The 22,707-nt window shown below is 40.3% G+C and overlaps 1 protein-coding gene across 2 annotated transcripts in view; it reads left to right on the forward strand.

The window, feature by feature from the left end:
* Nucleotides 1–22,707, forward strand: part of glis3 (GLIS family zinc finger 3) — a 377,909-nt gene that overhangs the window by 103,795 nt on the left and 251,407 nt on the right. For both annotated transcript variants that reach the window (XR_013547051.1, XM_078396063.1), the window contains exons 3-4: nucleotides 500–695; nucleotides 9,643–10,678. Coding sequence is in view for 1 of the 2 variants with exons in the window: in XM_078396063.1 (XP_078252189.1) it covers nucleotides 500–695; nucleotides 9,643–10,678 (1,232 nt within the window). In the remaining variant the exon portion in view is untranslated. The remainder of the gene's footprint in view (nucleotides 1–499; nucleotides 696–9,642; nucleotides 10,679–22,707) is intronic.

Consider the following 22,707-nt stretch of genomic DNA (forward strand, 5'->3'; position numbering starts at 1 on the left):
TACTCGTTAACTCACATTCTCCCTCACCTTATACCACTTTCCCTCACGGTCTCCCACTGTCTCTCACTCTCTCGCACTCTCCTTGAACCAAATTGTTTGCAACCTTTGACATTTTTGAGGTTAAGCGTCCATTCAGACCTCATCCCTGATACTTGTCTCCAAGATTATATATTTCAGCTCTGTAACAATGTCTAAATCTGTAGTTGCCTCAATCATGTATCTTCATAACCTTGAGGTCATCCAAAACACAGCTGTCAGTATCCTGTCCTGCACCAGGTACCATTCAGCACTATTGTACACTCACTATTTTAGACAAGGCCACAGTTAAATAACACCTGGATCTCAAAATTCTCTTCCTTGTTTTTGAGAAATTGTGAGGCAAGTAGGCAAACATTAAACCAGTTAGGTACATTTTGGTAACATTATTCTCTTGTCATATTTTGAAATATTTTGTTGAGATTGCTGCATCAACCTAACATTTATTTTTTCTACACTTCAGGGAATCCTGGGTTTGGACCACAATGCAAAGCAATTGGAAAAGCCACCAGCAACAATCTTGTGGTTACAAGCAGTCCCATGACAGTGCAGAGAACAGGGCTTCTATCAACCCAAGCAATCGTCCCTGGCAACCACCTTAATCGGTCAATATGTCGTCAGATGTACCCAAGCCTAAACATTCCTGCTACAGATACAAGGTCTTGTAAAGTTCTTGGAATTTTAAATTAATTGATTTAGTTGACCTTTTCATTCCCAATTTGCAAGCAGTTTTACATGCGATGCGTGGACTGAGAAAGATAGATACATTTATCTAACTGAATTAGATGTTTAAAAAAGAAGTGAAAAGCTGCTTTTTATGTGCTCACCTTAAGGATGCATTTTAGTAAATCAGGCTGGCGTTGTTAGGAATATCTGAAGAGTCCTTTGGGATATTACCTCTCACCTGAATCCTGGTGACTGGACAGAATGACTAGTCCTGATAGACTAACATAGAATGACCAAGCCCAGATAAAAAGTGAAAGATTATCTTCATCAGTTACGGACAACCCAATTCCATCGCCTGGGTGGTGTAACTGTGTAATTGTTGGATAGCCTGAAGAGGAGGAAGAGGAAGAAAAAATGTTTGGTGGTAACGAGTAACAAGGATAATTATGGTGATTGAATTCCTTTCCATTTTGTTATCACCAGCCCAATGACATAAGGTGTTTGGTCCATTTAGAAGGAGCCATCTGATCAACACAGACCTACTGCATTGATGACAATATAGTGTCCCTATGAAAGCAAGCATACCGTTTGCCTTCTTTACCACTCTATCCACTTGTTTTGCCACTTTCAGTGTGTTATGGACTTAGAGTACTCAGGGAGTGATGGACAGAGGGATCTGTACATCAATGCCGTTAAGGGTCATGCCATTCATTGTATATTTTCTCTTTACATTTGACCCCCAAAGTATAACACCTTACTTGCTCAGAGTAAACTCCATCTGCCATTTCTTCGCCTATTTCTGTAGGTGACCTTTATGCCATTGTCTACTTCAACAGCCTTCCTCACATTCCTTTGTGTCGTCTGCAAACTAAACCATCTATGTTTACAGCCGAGTCATTTATATCACAAATAGCACACCGACCTTCCTGCTTTTTTCTATATTGTACAAAATTAACATTCTTGCTTTGTAATTTAAATGAAAAATAGCTGCATTTTTACATCCTATCATTTTCTCAGTAAACTTAAAACATTTGAATTATAGTAAATTATATTTAAAATAATGGGACTAGGTTTATTTCAGTCAAGAGAAACGGCATTGGAGAGTGGTGGTGCGATATTCTGATCTACTTTCCTGGTTAGAGGACTATTATCCAAATGAACCTAAATGTGGAACAATCCCATCAAGTTCAAAAAGTTGAATGAACTGAGCAGTATGTGCATTGCTGCATCAAATGATAAGAGATCCTACAACTGTATGATGGGGGCAAATTATGGAAGTCTGTTAGAAACCTTGGTGAGAAAAGTGTAACATTAGATGGCCATCTCTGGTTCTTTTTAAGAGAGTCAATATTCAAACTTGCAGTTCCTTTCTACCCGTGAGTCCAGCCTGGAGTTATTAATGCATCTCACTCCAAAGGTGACTCAGACCTGAGCCTACAATCCAAATGACTTAACATTATTGGCACATTTATCAATGATTTATAACTCAGCAATTCTGTTGAAATTTTATTTTTTTAACAATATTGGCAATTTGTATGTTGAAACCAAAACAAGAAAATATATTGTATTAACATACGCTCATTGTTGTTTTATGCTGAGACTCTCTTATAATTTATACAAGTTCACAGATTGGTCATAAAATAACCTTGGGGACAGAACCTCAAAGTTTAATTGTTTCTTCCACCCGATCCCCCCCCCCCCCCCCCCCCTTAACTGAGATTAACCATTAACAGAGTAGGAGCGAACGGTTATCTCATGAGCGACAACAGAAATCAAAATTTATGTACCTTGAAGTTACTTAGCAGTAAAAAAACAAAACCAGGATATTGCTTTAGCTGCCTCTATGACACTTGCAATTCTTATTATAACTGATCACTGACTTAATTAATCCATGCAGGAATTTCAGTAATTTCCAAGGTAATGAGATTTGGTTATAGACAAACATGCTCAAGGGCAAATTGTGAACACACTGCCTTGCATCATTTGAGAATAATATGTTTTGGCTACCATCAGGAATGTACTTGGAATGTCTGTGGTTTAACTGCAGACTTACCATCTAAAAGTGTCCAACTAAGAGTTAGTTTTACTCTTCATCCTAAATTCTAGGTTAGAAGACTCCAAGCATAACTTTGATTTCTAAGTCGCATTGTAAAAGTTGACCTAGAAATTGAAAATGTGCATTGAGGTGCTTTTGAGGGATCTCTGTGTAATCATTTCATGAAAAGGACTTAAGTACTTCAGAGATCCTTTTCCCATTAGTGTATATTAAATATAAATAATCTCAGGAGTTCCATGTGCAAATTGAAATTAAACTACCCTAGTAAATGCCCTAATTAATCCCATGTCTGGATCTCTCAAAAGGGAGGTAATTGCTAAAACCAACCATAGATGAAAGTCATCGCACAGTTTGGGTAGCACACAGTGGAAAGGTTAACAGAATTGAGATGGCATAAGCACTCTGTTTTACTGAAACAAGCTTCTGGGTCCTGAAAACTTATTAAAGATGCTGAGAGTTGTTTTTTTTAACATATGCCAGGGTTGGAAACTGCCAAGGACTGGATAAAGCAGCAGTGGGAAGAGATAGCCCTGGAGAAAAATACCCAAAGTCCTCATGCAGGAGAAGGTTTAGTGGCCTTGCATATTTGGTATCAGTTAGGAAAATAATAACAGGTCCTAACAAACGTACTAAAGCAAATGCAAACCAGCCACCACTCCGGTCGGTACTCACTTGAATATCTCAGACCTCCAACACAATTCCAGCTATTCAGCCATGGTGCATCCTACACACAGATTGCAGTACATTCCCTAAAGCAAGAGTAAATTCCTCAAAATTAGCAGTTTGCAGCAACAGGCTGTGCAGTTCTTTAATATGCCCACAGGCTCCGCGAATTGAATGGTTTTGCTGCTGATGAGAATGGAGTTTGCTAACACAGTAACACAATGACAGTTATCACTTCTTACTGCCTACCCCATTACATAATCTCTTCTGACATACAATATAAATTACATGTTTGAATGTGCCTCTCTCATCTGCTCCCTCCTCTTGTCATGACCAACACTGGATCCTTATCACTTTAGTCATACACCAAGTAACATATGTCTTGGCCCCAGTAATGATAGACAGACAGAAAAAAAAGAAGCATATGCTACATCTGTGCATCTGCCAATCCCACATGTCAGCTGCAATTCTTACACTTTAAGAACAGTAGAGAAATGATCAGAGAGGGGATGCACATGACGAGATGTACCAAGCAGGTGTGGAATTTAACCTCTCCAGGCAGAAAGGGGACCTTATGTGCCAGCTTTTCAGAGGGATGTTCACAGTGCACTTCTGCTTCAGAGACCAGTTTAAAGAATAATATGAGGCAATCCTCAGATGTAGATTTTGCGCAAGTATATTTTTTCTTTCCTGTGCTTTTTCCTTCTCTATGTTGGAGCTTTTCCCAAAATAGCAAAGAGGTGCCCACCAACAACACTTACCATTAACCAGTGATGATGAATAAAGAGAAACCCTAATCTCCAAGGTGACATTGTTCCCATTAAGCCATCTTCTGCTACTTTTCTCAAAACAAAGTCATCAGCAATTCAATCCCTAATTCTATGATTAACTTCTGGGCCATTATATTTAATCTGGTGCATAATGGTGTAAAATATGCTGGAAGAATGTGTAAATATCATTGATTAAATCCAGTCTCAATTAAGTTATTGGACATTTAAGGGCTATTTTTTAAGTATCTGCATTTAAAATATTCAATAATTGATTTTATGAAGATTTGCACCATTAACACGTATTCTAGAATGAAAGTCGCTGTTATTAACAGAAGTTTGTACATCCACATCCCGATAACAACGGTGGTACGTGAATATCTGAACAGAATTGTTTACGTTGTAATATTTAGTTAATGGTATATAATTATAATCAACAGTCTATTGAAAAAGGACTGAATTTGCCTGTGCTTTCGTTAAGAACCAGCTGAGCAACTCCAGGGGTCAATGTAAATGACGTACTTATTCTTTTCTTGCAGTTTATTTTTCCATGCCCCTAGTTGACATTGCTACATTCCATGTTACCATTTTGATAAGTATGATGAAACTCTATAAAAGTTTCTATTACCAATCAAGTATAAGCACACATTTAGAAACAATTTTTTCAAGCTCACAGAACAAACTTTATTTGAATTTCTACATAAATCTTTCACAATTAAAAGAAAATTCATAATTTCTACGTTTTTGTTCTGAGATATAACATTTGGCTTCACAACACAATTTTTTTTTCTAATGACAGAACACCTAAAGAAAATCCACATCTTTTCAAAAAATAGACAAAATTACAACGTACAAAATGTCTGGGTTAAGTTTCATAGACAAAATTCAATTTCACATATCATGCATGTAGATCTGCATGGAAAAAATATATTTGTATTCCCCACTTTCAGCCCCTCAGAATAAGTTTGCTCTTTAAGAAAACTCTATGTTGAGGGTTCAACTACCTGCAAACAAAAGGATTTCAGGAGTAGTTGGTGATATTTCTGGCTAGCTAAACACAGTCAGGTGAGGACATTTCAGTCGGTCTACCTATCATTTTCAAAGGGAAAGTGAAATTACCTTCAATTTCTACTCTTGATTGGAAGCCAGCAATCCCTGCACTTTAGTGGATTTTCGATAAAGGACAAACCATGTTGGCTACAATGCCAGACAGCAGTTTGATAGATTCCCAGAACACAACTTTCAATTTGTTACATAAAGAAGAGCTTTGAATAAGTTACCAAAGAAAGCCCTGTTACCCGCAAAGTCTAACCCTGTGAGAAATAGAACATTCATTGAAGATGGACATGGGAACATTTGGCAGAATACTATGGGATTTTTTTTTAAATGTGGACAGAATTTTTGTTTGGCATTGGCACAAGATGCAGCCCCATCTTCAATTCTGCAAAGTTGGCTTCAGCCTTGATGTCTTGTATTTGTCGTACTGCATATTGCTACTACTTGGCTGTCTTACATATAAACAATGCAATATTGATGGTGTTCTGTCAGTACTTCTGAACTTCCACATTTTCTTGGTCATCTGCTGTCAGATAATGGCAGGCAGAAAGTGAAACACATAAAACTACTGTCCAAGGTAATTTAGCAACATTGCACCTACCAATAGTAGAAAAAATAAAAGGTATTTATTCACAAAATGCTGGAGTAACTCAGCAGGTCAGGCAGCATCTCGGGAGAGAAGGAATGGGTGACGTTTCGGATCGAGACCCTTCTTCAGACTGATGTCAGGGGGGCGAGACAAAGGAAGGATATAGGTGGAGACAGGAAGATATCATATCATATCATATATATACAGCCAGAAACAGGCCTTTTCGGCCCACCAAGTCCGTGCCGCCCAGCGATCCCTGTACATTAACACTATCCTACACCCACTAGGGACAATTTTTTTAATTTTTTTTTTACATTTACCCAGCCAATTAACCTACATACCTGTACGTCTTTGGAGTGTGGGAGGAAACCGAAGATCTCGGAGAAAACCCACGCAGGTCACGGGGAGAACGTACAAACTCCTTACAGTGCAGCACCCGTAGTCGGGATCGAACCTGAGTCTCCGGCGCTGCATTCGCTGTAAAGCAGCAACTCTACCGCTGCGCTACCGTGCAGATAGGTAGAAGATAGAGGGAGATCTGGGAAGGAGGAGGGGAAGAGAGGGACAGGAGAGCTATCCAAAGTTGAAAAAATAGATCTCGTTGTTGAAAGGCAAAACTGCTAATAACTTAGGAAGTTGAATTTATGTGGTGCTTTATCTGAGTTCTCAAAGTAATTTATCACCAATGACTATTTTTGAATGAGTTCCCAATACTATTGCAGATAAATGTGACAATAATATAAACCCTATAAGATCTTGCAGAGTAAATGAACACATTTCTAGAGATGTTATTATGTGATACTACTATTATTTGGAGACTGCCATGTATGTACTACATCGTCACCTTTTACATTAAAGTTCAGTTCCTTTACTAAATTGATTATCCTTACTGAATACACTTTGTTATGAATACCTTGGGATGAATACCTTTGAATTAACTCCCCCATCCCCCTCCTAATGTTTGGGGATTATCTATTTGAACACCCAAATCAAATATCATTTCTGTAGGTGGTTCCAGGAGATTATTTTTATTTTTACTTCTATAAAAATTACAGTATTTCCAAATTGATTTGAATGCCAATTGTCCCTAAATTATAAAGGAAATATGAAGTCAAAGAACTAATTATCTGATTTATGGTTATCATGAGCCATATTTTGAAAATTTGTATTGCATGTGAATAGTCAGTTGGCGGAAGAGCGAAGAAAAATCTGCACATACACATAGGCGTTCATCAGAGACGAGGTGAATTCATTAGGCCCAGGGTGCAAAAAATAATATCTAAACATAACAGTAATTGACACCACAAATTGTGTTCAAATATAAAATTCTAAAGCTTCAGGATATCATACATATGATCAAAATACAAAAAAAATACAGCCGACTTAGCTGGTAAATTAAAACATTGTATTGTGTCGTTGTCACATGGTGTGTTCAGAACATGAATACCAATACTACATACCAAACTCCAATAAGCCAGAAATGATGGTAATCAGCAGCTTTAACCTTGAGTTAATTGGTTAAATTTAAGATTTTTGTTTTCTTCCAGTTAAAAGTAGTATGGAGTTAAATTCTGGCTCTGAAGATATCCTGCTACCTCTCTAATCCTTGTGAAGAAAATTGTAACAATAATGGCTGAATGATTACACCTGATATTTGGCCAGAGGAATGGCAAATGGAGGTTAATCCGACCATGTGTAAGGAAGGTCGAATGTGAAGGAAAAACAAACAGTTAACAGCTAAGCAAACAGCAAGACCCTTCACAGCATTGATGTACAGCGGGATGTTGAGGTCCAAGTCTATGGCTGCCAGAAATTGGCATCACAATTACAGTAATAAAAATGTGTATAGAATGCTTGCCTTCATTGGTCGGGGCTTTGAGTAACAGTCAGAAAGTCATGTTGCAGCTTTGTAAAACTTTGGTTAGACAGATAGACAGACAACTATGCAGTAAACCCTCATTTTAACAGACCCTTTCATAACGGATTTCAGATATAGTTGATGGACTTCCCAATGCACCCTGGCTCACATCACATCTTCGGCCGTCTAAAGCCCCAGCACCCCCAACTCACAAGGTGCACCAGCAAGCCCTACCTCCTTCTCCCATCGCTCTGTCCACACGGCCTCTTCCCCCCCTCCTCCCCACCCTAACAACCACCTCCTCCTCCTCCTCCTCCCCCCCTCCACCTTGGAAGCGGAAGCCAGTGACCGAGCATGTCTTCAAGACCAGTGCATCAGTGCCCACATGGACATAATGTGCTGTCGTAACTCAGCAGACTGAATCAATCTGAAGAAGGGTCCTGACTTCACCTATCCATGTTCTCCAGATATGCTGCCTGACCCATTGATTTACCCCAGTACTGCCCATTTGTATGAGGCATCATCTGCATTCTTTGTTTCAACTACTGTACATGCAATGGTAATAATTTACGTGGTTATAATGGACAATCAGCAATAATGGATACCATATCCTCCCCTACGGTCTGTTATAACGAGGATTTAGTGTCATGTGTCTAGTGGATCTGCATATGTTAATTCAATCTTTCATCCTTTCTATATCATTTGATTCCAATTCACCCTTTTCCGTTGCTTCTCTGTCAATGCTTAAACCTGGTTAAAGAATTACACTGTTGGTCCTCTATCCTCATGGCTGCTGCTCGGCCTCTTCTCAGCATCACAAGTTCACAGGTTATAGGAGTACAATTAGGCCATTTAGCCCATCGAAGCCTTCAATCCCTTTACAATGTGAAGAGAAGTGGCCCTAGTACTGACCCTTGCAGAACTCCACTAATCACTGGCAGCCAACCTGAAAAAGCGCGTTTTATTGCAACTCTTTGCCTTCTGCCATCCAGCCAACCCACTATCCATGCTAGTATCTTCCATTTAATACCATGGGCTTTCATCTTCCCTTGCAGCCTGATGTGTGGCACCTTATCGAAGGCCTTCTGAAAATCCACTGTTGTTATCAGATACATTACCAGCAACTTAGAACATTTTTCCTTGATGTGACCAATGCAGGGAAACAACAAACTACATATATTGTGGTACATTTTGCAACAGTAACATTTGGAGCTCCAGGTATTACTAAATGTACCAATATAATCCGATGGTTATGGAATACCTCTTGGGAAATTTGACCTACACAGCATCTGTCCATCATTCACTTTCTCCTTTTTCCAATGCAAAAAAATTGGGAAATAAGTAAATTTTGCCTGATATAAGTCTTTGTTCCATTAAAGGATACTCCTTTAAAAAGCCCTCCTGCTCCTTTAAAAAGCCTAATATATTCATTTATTGGAAAGTGCATCTTTTGCAAATGGTCTCTTACACATCAGTCTATCTCAGGACTTGTATCTTCAGCATGCTTGGGACTTGATGTCCTCCAATATAAAAGAAGCACATTCCATTTTTCAATCAATTTGTACATCTCTAATAATACTTTTGCTTTAAAAAATTAGATTATAAGATCTGATCTGTCTTCAGAATGGCTACATCTTACTGTTTGACCGCGGTGTCTGTGCAAACCGAGATATGGATACATAATACAACGGTTAAACTCTTTTTGTTTACTTCAAAGAAACTGAACTTGCTTTACGTTACAAAACCTGAGTTTCCAGGCTGTAGCAATTAGGCACCTTTCCACTGAAAAGGAAACTGTGTAATTAGGTTAGATTAGGCAACCTCAGAGCATCATTTTTCATTGGAACCGAGTATTTCAAGTGACAACTGATATTTTGTCACCTGTGGGAAGAGCTGTGACAACTTGTGTTTTATTTTCATTGTCTTTTTCTTCTCCTTTATTTCATTTTAGATCGATTACTTCAGGTGGATCTTTAGGCTCCACTGCACTAAGTCTTATAGAAAACCAATCAACTTTGAACGTAAAACAAGAATGGCTACATGGTTACCCAATCCTTCCATCGCTTCCATCAAACCAAGGTTCCCAGAATGGCAGTGAACTCGGGGATGTGCTGAGTATACCACCAGGAACCGCCATGTCAAGTAACAGCACAGCAAACTCTTTACCTTCTTACCTATTTGGAAATGAAAATAGCTCACGCAATTCTGCCCGATCTAATTCTGCTCGATCAAGAAAAAGAGGACTTTCCACCTCGCCCTTTTCAGATGGAGTTGGAATTGATCTCATTATCCGTACATCCCCGACATCATTGGTAGCATACATCAATGGGTCCAGAGGCTCCCCGGCCAATGTTTCCCCTCAGCCTGAAGTGTGTGGGCATTTTCTAGGAGTGAGGGGTAGCTGCATCCCTCAAGCCTACAATGCAACTGGTAAAGAACGAAATCTCTTTACACTTACTGATCTTGAAGCCAGCAATAGTGTGTATCAGAGAATGCAGCAGTTGGAGCACTCTTCCTTTCACCCCATGATGATGAACAACATGATTGTCCATCAGGGTATTTCAGTGATTGGTAATCAGCAGTACGATACATTTAAAAATGAGCAACTGGATCAATTCCCCTCGGATATGGAAATACCAACACTGCCCCAGGGCCCCCCGCCACCGTATCATGCTCACCGGCATCTCATGACCCACTCCCATTCACATGGGCAGCCATCACCACAAGGGGCACAGCTGGATGAGGATGGTGAGCCATCAAGAATCAATGGAAAGCACTGCTGCAGATGGATTGACTGCAGTGCAATGTATGATGAGCAGGAGGAGCTTGTGCGACATATAGAAAAGGCACATATTGACCAGCGTAAAGGAGAGGACTTTACTTGCTTCTGGGCTGGTTGCCCACGCAGATACAAGCCATTTAATGCTCGCTATAAACTGTTAATCCACATGAGGGTGCATTCAGGAGAAAAGCCGAACAAGTGTACGGTAGGTGGCAAAATAATGCTCTGTATACTTCTTATTTATGTACATGTCAACCATTTTCTTGCTGCGAACCATTATATTATGACAGGCTACTCAGCATCTCATATCTGTCATCTTTATATTTAGTTTCCATCCTATTGACCAAAAAGACTTCCAAATATATAGTACATATACAATATCATGCTTTGTCTTTTTGCTTGTAAAATACAGAAGAATCCCACAGTTTTAGTAAATTACTGAATATCTCAAAGATAATATAATAATTTGCTTCACAGTATTTTCAGTGCCACCTCCATAAAATATGACCAATAGATTATGAAGATGACTCTTGAATATGTAGAGAATATTGTGTTTTCAAAATAAATCTTCCATAGACTGCCCCATCCAGGTTTAAATGTCTTTTATATTTATTGTGCAAACAGTCATGCAGAAGATGCAGTGAACCATTGTGTGAGGAATGTTCCACATTATTTTTGTATTTCCCTTTGATTAGTAAAGGGTGAAAAATGCAAATGCCACACATATTTTCTGAACTATAATCGTTATCTAATGAAAATATTTATTTTAAATTATTCCAGCATAGCAGTGAAGAACTTCCTTTGAAAAGTTATATGGCTAAAAGTGGGATGTGATTATATGCACTGAGTGTATTGGTCAGAAAAGAGGCTTGTATTCTCTGACATCAGATATTTGAGAATTAGTGTGGTGCAATCATCAGCTTCTGTTACCCTAATCAAATGACACAGACAGGACACATATAAAATTACCTCAAAATCACTTTAATGGAACACTTTTCAACATGACTGAAGATTAAAGGAATCATGAGCACTACTCAGAACAAATAATTGCTTACTCAGAACCTGCTTATTGATTCTCAGTTCGTGTTTCACCTGAATGGAATGGAATACTTTATGGAATACTTTGTCACATGTGACAAGGCACAGTGAAATTCTTTGCTTGCATACCCAAGGTATGTAAATAGTCACTACATAAACGGCACTGACTAAGTTACAAAGTACCCCTGCCGGCTCTTCCTATGTACTCCCTCCCTCCCCCCTCCTCCTGGCAGTCCTCCCATGCTGTATCCTCCATTGTTCATTGGTCTTCCCCCTCCCTCCTGGCAGTCCTCCCATGCCGGGTCTTCCATTGTTCCATTGAATGTTGCAGCTTTCATCATTGGTCTGAGTCATCCTCGAAATTGAGAACTCAATACCAGAACAAATCTGAAATGGCACGGTAGCGCAGCGGTAGAGTTGCTGCTTTACAGCGAATGCAGCACCGGAGACTCAGGTTCGATCCTGACTACGGGTGCTGCACTGTAAGGAGTTTGTACGTTCTCCCTGTGACCTGCGTGGGTTTTCTCCGAGATCTTCGGTTTCCTCCCACACTCCAAAGACGTACAGGTATGTAGGTTGATTGGCTGGGTAAATGTAAAAATTGTCCCTAGTGGGTGTAGGATAGTGTTAATGTACGGGGATCGCTGGGCGGCACGGACTTGGTGGGCCGAAAAGGCCTGTTTCCGGCTGTATATATATGATGATATGATGATATGATAACTACCTTTGACTACTGGGCAACAATCAACTGAGTCTCTTAGCAAGTAATTTTGAAAATAAGTATTCCATTTCCTGGTGGCCCATCAGATCAAAGAAAGACACAAGGAGCTGCAGAGACTAAAATCTTGAGCAAGTGCTGCAAGATCTGAATGGGTCAGGTAGCACCTGTGGCGGGAATGGATGGAAGACATTTTGGATCGGGACCCTTCAGAGTTTTTGGGTCGAAGCTCTAGAGTCTGAAGAAGGGTCCCAACTCAAAATATCATCTATATATTACTTCCACAGATACTGTCTGACCCACAGAGTTCCACCATGCTTTGTGTTTTTTTAGGATTAAGGAATATGTGAATGACCATTGGAGACCAAACATCCTGAACGCAACAATATGCATGCAAGGGATCCTGGGGACAGCAGGCTAGACCCAACCCACTCAAACTATTGCATCAATGACCTTCAAATATAAAATATTGAAGATACTGAAAACATAAAGTACAAGAGGGTACAATAAAACTTTGATATCCAGCAATCTTGGGACTCTGACAGTGTTGAACCAGCAGATATTCTTTTAGCATTTCTCGTACTTTTATTTCAGTTTTGTTTTACATGCTGTAGTGTATAATAAATGTTCAAGTGAACCCAATGATTTTAAAGAGAGTGGGAAATATATAAGCTCTTGGGATCCTACTCCAGTTGCTGACCGGCTCGTGTTTCTCATTTTTGGTGTTCTGGACATCAGCCCTGTAGCTCCGGATCCACAGTGTGGATCTGGGTTCTGGCCACACTCCAACCCAGGATTTATTAACAATCAGATGCTGGATTAGCAGAATTCTGTGCATTTATACACAGCAGATGAGGCAACATTTTTGAAGTGAGAAAAAAGAGTTATCATTCCAAGTCAATTACTTTTCATCAAGACTAGTTCTGATGAAATGTCATCAACTTGTAATGTTATCTCTTTTTGTCTTTTCCCTTTGTTGCTGCCGGACATGTTGTGTGCTCGTAGCATTATCTGATGTATTTCACACATGATCTTCCCTGTTTCAAGAAGACTGCAAAATGTTCAGTTCACTTGTAGCTAATCAACGACCACTGACAGGTGAGGTGAATAGCACAGTGCATCGCACCCTGCTGCATATGGGGCTGCCTAGCCGCAGACCGGTCAGAGTGCCCATGATGATCCCTGTCCACTGTCCAAAGCGCCTACATTGGGCACGCAAGCATTGGAACTGGACCTTGGAGCAGTGGAAGAAGGTCGCCTGGTCCGATGTCCCGTTTTCTTTTTGATCACGTGGATGGCTGTGTACGTGTGCGCCATTTATTTGGGGAAGTGATGGCACCAGGATGCATGTGGGAAGACGACAAGCCAGTGGAGGGAGTGTGATGCTCTGGGCAATGTTTTGCTGGGAAACACTGGGACCGACCATTCATGTGGACGACAATTTGACATGTGTCACCTTGAGCATATGTAGGGTGTGCTGGATCGACAAGTTCGATCCATGGTGGCTCCACCTCACAACTTACAGGACTTGAAGGATCTGCTGCTAATGTTTTGGTGCCAGATACCACAGGACACCTTCAGGGGTCTTGTAGAATCCATGCCTCGGCGGGTCGGCAGTGTTTTGGTGGCACACGGAGGACCAACTGCATATTAGGCAGGTGGTCATAATGTTTTGGTTCATCAGTGTATGTAAGACTTGAACTTTGCATTTGTGGCAAGTAATGTTTGTACTTAAAAAATCTTACTATGTTTAAGAGACAGTTAAACAGTTCCTTTTATAAATACTCTTTTTACTATTATCACCCTCTACATTGCAAATGTTGTCCTTAGATTTACTAACTACATGTCAAAGATAGCCACAAAATGCTGGAGTAACAACGGTCAGGCAGCATCTCTGGAGAAAATGGAGGGATGATATTTCAGGTCAGGACCTTTCTTCAGATTGATGGGGGGGATCTGGAAGCAAGAAAGAATCAGGACAAATCAGGGCTGGTAGCAGATGACCTTGGGCAGAGTAGTTCCCTGATAGGGCAATTGAGGGACTGTCCCTTGCCAACAATTGGTTATGGCTGTAGTTCAGGAACAAACAAACAAACAAACGAGTTTTAGTATATAGATTATTAAATACCTGCCAAGGTTTGTAGATTAGTTGTTGTGCATACTGCATACCAAAACCTCATCACCTTCTATAAAATGAAGGGAGATAATATATTTACCATTGTATCAAAGTTCATGATATAACACCATACAGAACACAGAGGTTGTCTAGGATATTTATCAATTACGATCGGAACCATTCAATCTCTTCACCAATGCCACGCCATAGCTGGAGTGCACCCTCTTTAATGGTGATCCTTATCAAGAATTCAATATAACACTTTCAGCACTGTGTTTTCCTCAAGATTCAGCATCTGCAAACGTGTGCATCTGCATACGTTACATGACTACCATCAAGCTATACACAAATACAACAGGTCGTGAAAGGAGAAAAATACCAGAGTGAAGAACATAGTATTACAGCATTATAATTTTACTGTTCCAGGGAAAGTGCAGATAACAAAAGGGTAAGCCTGCAATGAGATAGGTTGGAAGATTGCAAATACACCTTAGTTTATGGGAGGACCATTCAATGGTCCGACAGCAGCAGAGAAGAAGCTGTACCTGAATCTGGTGGTACATGCTTTCAAGCTTTTGTTTCTTCTGCCCACTGAAAGATGGGAGAAGAGGGAATTACTGGGGTGAAAATCTTCATTGTTTGTGTTGGCTGCTTTCCTGAGGCAGCATGAAGTGTAGATGGAGTTGATGATTCGGAGTCGGGTCTGTGTGATAGACTGGGCTACATCCACAAGAATCTTAGGCGGAGCTGTTGCCAAACCAAGCTGTGATAGATCTTGATAGGATGCTTTCTGTGGTGCATCTATATAAGATTGTAAGAGTTTTTGGAGACTTGCGGAACTCTCTTAGTCTTCTGAGGCAGTAAAGGTGTGTACCAATAACATTCATTCATTTTTATTAAATCAAAAATCCTCAGCCCTCTATCAGACTATACTGTCGGAACATCTTGATCTTATTGACTCTAATATTTCAGAACAGTAATGGACGGGCTAATAATTACAGTCTGACAGGTGAAGTTCATACTTAAACAATGTATGTGAAAATTCAGAAATCCTAACCCAAAATGATTTTGTTACACTGGGACATTGAAGTATTCAAACAGCTTAGTATTGACGGCAAAGAACAAGGCTTGTGCAACCTCAAGTTTGTTTCCTTTTACTTTATAACTATCACAGAAATAGATACTTTTATCTTATTTATCTTAGTTGGAACTGAAACATAGATATTTGATGGCCAAAGACAATATTACATCCAGTTTGCCACCCAATCATTCTTTGGTATGTTGTAACTGGCATAAAAATGAAATAACACTAAAATTCTTTGAAATGGCTTGTCGTATTTAGTTCTTTGGTTATCCCTAATATATCAGGGTCTGGTAACATACCGTAGCCAGAAGTAACATTTGTTCATGATTTGAATTAGAACTGAATTCCTCTTAGTACATTTTACCAGTCAGAAGAACCACATTTGGTAAATCTGAATGCAATCTAATGTTTATCCATATGGGTAGAATTATATATTTGCTCTTTTTAATATTATGTTACTCCCTTCATTGAAATATAAGGCTTTTGTAAGTAGCTATCCACCATGGTAACCAATAAAATGCAGTTCCAGGAAATGGTATTTCACAGTCTGAATTCAATTTACATTGCCAATGAGATTTCACATAGGTGTATCAAGACAACATGCAGTCTCTTGCCAACATGATACATTTTCAGCTTGCTCTTCCACAAAATCCTAAAAATGTTTAAAAAAAGAACATTGTCTGAATCATACAAAGAGATAGAAAGAGGTTTCCTTTGATTAAATCAATGCCATGACGTGCTACCTTTTGAAATAAACATGATGAAATGTAACATCTCTACTACTGGAAACTGAAAACAAAAAAAACCATGCTGTTTTGTAACATCTGGGGAAGTTTAACCATGTCTGAGAAGAAACATTTTTAAGCTATTGGCATGTATCCCATGAGGCATCTGGTATATCAAACTCTTAACAGGTATGATAGAAGTATGATCTTCAGAAATTTTTGAATGACATTTGCTGGAAGGATGGGGAAATGAAAAAGGGAAACAGAGGGGAGAAATCCTCTCCAGATGTTCTACTGGCAGCAGTCAATAAGAATACCTGCCAGAAACTATTTTACTTCTGAAAGCACAATTTAAGATCTGTCGTTCAGTAATTTTAATTCAGTTTCCCATGAAGTAGTATGTGATCTGGCATACCTGAGCAACTGGCATCTTTTTATACTATTCTTTCTCTTCAAAATCAGAAACAGATTTTACATATTTTAGTAAAAAGCCATTTTCACATGTTGGAGAAACATTCCATGTATCAGAATCAACAAATAGATTTTAAAGGGGTATTAGTACTTAAAACAAATAAGGGGCAGATCTTCAATGTGGTCGCTGGTATAAAATAACTGTGTCATATCGGCCACCTATCTTGCACAATTTTTTTAAATTTCAAAGAATCATACCCTGATATGTTTAACCATATCTATAACATTAGTTTATTTACAAGTTTAATTTTCAGTGAAACACCATTAATCCACTTTTTAATTATTTGCCAATCTGGCTCACAATCTCACTGGGGCCATGTTTCCCACACTTTTTAATCTCACATTAGGCCTTGTTCCCCACTGACCCTTTACACTCACGAGGACCTTAATTTCCATGCACACTTCAAACTCACTGGGCCCAGTTTCCCATGCACCATTTAAAAACCAGGATCCCACTTCTTGCATTTAAATGCACCAGAGCCCTCTTTCCCATGCACCTGTGAGACATTGGGGCCCTGCTTCTATTGCATACTTTAACTCACCAGAACCACATTCCTTTGATGGCTCCAATAAACTTACCAGTGTCTCTTTTCTGTGCTTCTTTTAAACGCAACATGGTTCCATTTCCATCATCCTTTAAACTCATCGGGTCCCAATTGCCATCATAAAACTTACAGAAGCCTATTCCTCATGCAAATTTTATTTTTGTTCACCCTTTAAACTCATAGGGGACCTCTTACCTGTGCTTCCTTTAAGCACACCACGTTCACTGGAAAATGTATCATAATATTTCTAGTGACTTTAAATAATGTGGATTCAAATTGTGTTGGCATATTGCTGGGAGTAATGGTCAAAAGGCCAGAAAGTCTGCGCATGTAACAGCATCAAAGTTCTGAGGGTGCCAGAGGGTATCAGGATTTTATCATACAAAGAAAATTACATATTTTAATGGATTAGCGCCTTCATGCAATTACGTTGATTATTTAACTAAGATGATAAAAGTGTGATTTAATAGGAAAAAACCCTGCAGATGCTCGTTAAAATCGAAGGTAGACACAAAATGCTGGAGTAACTCAGCGGGTCAGGCAACATCTCGGGAGAGAAGGAATGGGTGACGTTTTGGGTTGAGACCCTTCTTCAGACTGATGTCAGGGGAGAGGGCGGGACAAAGATCGGATGTAGTCGGAAACAGGAAGACTAATGGGAGAACTGGGAAGGGGAGGGAATAGAGAAGGGAAGCAGGGACTACCTGAAGTTAGAGAAGTCAATGTTCATACCGCTGGGGTGTAAAAGCGAAATATGAGGTGCTGTTTCTCCAATTTGCGCTGGGCCTCACTCTGACAATGGAGGAGGCCCACGATAGAAAGGTCAGATTGGGAATGGGAGGGGGAGTTGAAGTGTTGAACCACTGGGAGATCAGGTTGGTTGAGATGGATTGAGCGGAGGTGTTGAGCGAAACGATCGCCGAGCCTGCGTTTGGTCTCGCTGATGTAGGGAAGTTAACATCTGGAACCGCGGATACAATAGATGAGGTTGGAGGAGGTGCAGGTGAACTTCTTCCTCACCTGGAAAAACTGTTTGGGTCTTTGGATGGAGTCGAGGGGGGAGGTAAAGGGACAGGTGTTGCATCTCCTGCGGTTGCAGGGAAAGTACCTGGGGAGGGGGTGGTTTGGGTGGGAAGGGACGAGTGGACCAGGGAGTTTCAGAGGGAATGGTCTCTGCAAAAAGCAGAAAGGAGTGGAGATGGGAAGATGTGGCCAGTAGTGGGATCCCGTTGGAGGTGGCGGAAATGTTGGAGGATAATTTGTTGTATGCGACAGCTGATGGGGTGGAAGGTGAGGACAAGTGGGACTCCATCCTTGTTACGAATGAGGGGATGGGGAGCAAGAGCAGAGCTGCGGGATATTGAGGAGACCCTGATGAGAGCCTCATCCATAATGGAAGAGGGGAACCCCTGTTTCCTAAAGAATGAGGACATCTCCGATGCCCTAATATGGAACACCTCATCCTGGGTGCAGATGCGGTGTAGATGGAAGAATTGGGAGTAGGGGATAGAGGTTTTACAGGAAACCGGGTGGGAAGAAGTGTAGTCAACATAGCTATGGGTGTCATTGGGTTTGTAGTAGATGTTGGTCACTAGTTTGTCTCCTGTGATGGAGATGGTGAGATCCAGAAATAGTGGGGAGATGTCGGAGATGGACCAGGTATATTTAAGAGCAGGATGGAAATTCGTGGTGAAATTTATGAAGTCAGTGAGTTCTGCATGGGTACAAGAGGAAGCACCTATGCAGTTGTCAATGTAGTGGAGGTAGAGTTCGGGGATAGGGCCAGTGTATGCCTGGAACAGGGATTGTTCGACGTACCCTACAAAGAGGCAGCCATAGCAAGGGCCCATGGGAGTGTCCCCTAGCTACTCCTTGGATTTGGAGAAAGTGGGAGGAGTCAAAGGAGAAGTTGTTGAGGGTAAGGACCAGCGCTGCTAGGCAGAGGAGAGTATTGGTAGATGGAAACTGGCTGGTTCTGCGGTCGAGGAAGAGACAGAGGGCTTTATGACCCTCCTGGTGGGGGATGGAGGTGTAGAGTGACTGGACATCCATTGTAAAGATGAGGGAGTGCCTGGAAAACAGAAGTTATTGAGGAGACGGAGAACCTATGAGGTGGTTTGGATATAGGTAGGGAGGAATCGGACCAGGGGGGATAGGATGGAGTTGAGGTAGGTGGAAATTAATTCAGTGGGACATGTACAGGCAGAAACAATTAAAGTGTGATTTAAAATCATTAATAAATTCTGGTAAAATATAACATATAACATATAACATATAACAACTACAGCATGGAAACAGGCCTGTCCGGCCCTACCAGTCCACGCCAACCATTCTCCCTGACCTAGTCTCATCTACCTGCACTCAGACCATAACCCTCCAATCCCCTCCTATCCATATACCTATCCAATTTACTCTTAAATAATAAAATCGAGCCAGCCTCCACCACTTCCACCGGAAGCCCATTCCATACAGCCACAACCCTCTGAGTAAAGAAGTTCCCCCTCATGTTACCCCTAAACCTTTGACCCTCAATTCTGAAGCTATGTCCCCTTGTTGGAATCTTCCCCACTCTCAAAGGGAAAAGCCTACCCACGTCAACTCTGTCCGTCCCTCTCATAATTTTAAAAACCTCTATCAAGTCCCCCCTCAACCTTCTACGCTCCAAAGAATAAAGACCCAACCTGTTCAACCTCTCTCTGTAGCCTAAGTGCTGAAACCCAGGCAACATTCTAGTAAATCTCCTCTGTACCCTCTCCATTTTGTCGACATCCTTCCTATAATTTGGCGACCAGAACTGCACACCATACTCCAGATTCGGCCTCACCAATGCCCTGTACAATTTCAACATTACATCCCAACTTCTATACTCGATGCTCTGATTTATAAAGGCAAGCATACCAAACGCCTTCTTCACCACCCTATCCACATGAGATTCCACCTTCAGGGAACAATGCACAGTTATTCCCAGATCCCTCTGTTCCACTGCATTCCTCAATTCCCTACCATTTACCCTGTACGTCCTATTTTGATTTGTCCTACCAAAATGCAGCACCTCACACTTATCAGCATTAAACTCCATCTGCCATCTTTCAGCCCACCCTTCCAAAAGGCCCAAGTCTCTCTGTAGACTTTGAAAATCTACCTCACTATCAACTACTCCACCTATCTTAGTATCATCTGCATATTTACTAATCCAATTTGCCACACCATCATCCAGATCATTAATGTAAATGACAAACAACAGTGGACCCAACACAGATCCTTGGGGCACTCCACTAGACACTGGCCTCCAACCTGACATACAATTGTCAACCGTTACCCTCTGGTATGTCCCATTCAGCCATTGTTGAATCCATCTTGCAACCTCACTATTAATACCCAACGATTTAACCTTCTTAATCAACCTTCCATGTGGAACCTTGTCAAATGCCTTACTGAAGTCCATATAGACAACATCCACAGCCTTGCCCTTATCAATTTCCCTGGTAACCTCTTCAAAAAATTCAAGAAGATTAGTCAAACATGACCTTCCAGGCACAAATCCATGTTGACTGTTTCTAATCAGGCCTTGATTATCCAAATAATTATATATATTGTCCCTAAGTATCTTTTCCATTAATTTTCCCACCACAGACGTCAAACTAATAGGTCTATAATTGCTAGGTTTACTTTTAGAACCTTTTTTAAACAAAGGCACAACATGCGCAATGCGCCAATCTTCCGGCACCATCCCTGTTTCTAATGACGTTTGAATGGTGCAAACATTTAAATAAATCCTGGGTAAATTGGTAAAAGATTTCAGGGTAAATCAAGTTTTAGTTTGATGACCACTAAAGGGAAAATGTAGTCAGGTGTATAACACTTCACTGGAATATTGTGTCATTCTCACAGCAGTATAATTCACCAGTCACATAACTTTTTCTTTATTTATCAATTATTTAATTGTGAACTAGATGAATTGGTCCAGCACCCTCTTCTCCCCTTTCCTCCCCTTTCCTCCCCTTTCCTCCCCTTTCCTCCCCTTTCCTCCCCTCTCCTCCCCTCTCCTCCCCTCTCCTCCACTCTCCTCCCCTCCCCTCCTCTCTCCCCCTCTCTCCCCCCCTCTCTCACCCTCTCTCTCACCCCCTTCCCTTCTCTCCCCCCTCCCCCTTCCTCCCCCCCTGGTTTCTTAACGTTCTCCAACTCCTACTCTCCAATGGTCAGAAATGCCATAACTGTAAAAATTTAACTGACGTTTATTATTCCACTACAGTATAAATTATTTTGCCCCTCGTTGCCTTTTGGCTTCATTGAAATGAATGGATGTATTATTGTTTTAAATTCTCATTCTAAGACATTCAAAGATGGAGCACAGCTAGGAAATCTTTGACGAAGAGCTGACAGCCGCCCGTTCAGGAATTCAGTGTTCAAGTAAGTGCTGGAGAGGTCCTGAACTTGCCAACACGTATGTAGATCAATACCTGGAGTTTCATACAAAACCCCTGGATTCCGACTCATTGTGGATTGTTTGTTCACAGTTTCCTGCAGCATTTCCAGGAAGGCATGACTGAAACATGCCACAGCCTTTGCCAGTCAGGAAACCATCTTGGCACATTACTAACTCAAACTTATTCAAATCACTTATTAGGCATCTCCAATGAGACCATGACATGGAAGTTTATATCATAACCACGGTTACCAATTTGTCCACAGATATTTACAAGTGGAAACAAAAAATTACGATGTTAATAAAAACATTTGCTTCTGGAATTCATTCACATCAACAGAGCATCTGCCTCCAGTGGATAAAATAATTAAATTTGGAGCTATAGTCCCTGTAGGAAAATATATTTGGAAGATCATCATTGTATGTTATACATTACATAAAATGAGGTACTGTGAGATTTTCTTGAGAATCTAGGTTTACAGAGAGAAGGACTATTTATATTTGCATTTTGCAATATCAGTAAAGACTCAGTATAGTAATTCTGAAGTGTCACTTTTTAAAAATATTGTGGGTGAAGGATATAACTTAAGTACCATAAGATCCCATAGACCGTTGAAAAGAAATAATCTGTTGATCGGTTTGCAATTGAAATATTTACACATATATTTTAATGTCAATGCAGTTTTTTTTTGCTAATTTTTTTTGCTAATTAAGTCAGTTATCAGTTAATTCTGTTCATTTGTGTCTCCCGGCAATGATGGAAATGTCAATGCTATAATGCATAATATATTAATTATGCAGCGTTGGCAATGAAACTGGCATTTAAAAAAATCTGGCATCAAAAGAGGCAAACAAAAGATAATTTAATCAATTGGTCTCATTTTTCATGAGAGAGGCTGCCACAAACTGTTTTGGTATCAATTCGTATCTCCCATGATTTATTTTTCACCCAAATGCAAGTGTTGCATCTAAAGAAAACTCTCCAAGTTACTGATAGCTCACTGTTGCCAAAATATTTTAAACACTTAAGTTTTAATGACTTTTGCAGAACACTGTGTAATTACATTGAATGAAGCTATAACATTCTCTAACTCGCCTGATATTTTACATT

The sequence above is a fragment of the Rhinoraja longicauda genome, chromosome 3 (assembly GCF_053455715.1).
Source record: "Rhinoraja longicauda isolate Sanriku21f chromosome 3, sRhiLon1.1, whole genome shotgun sequence".
Taxonomy (NCBI): domain Eukaryota; kingdom Metazoa; phylum Chordata; class Chondrichthyes; order Rajiformes; family Arhynchobatidae; genus Rhinoraja; species Rhinoraja longicauda.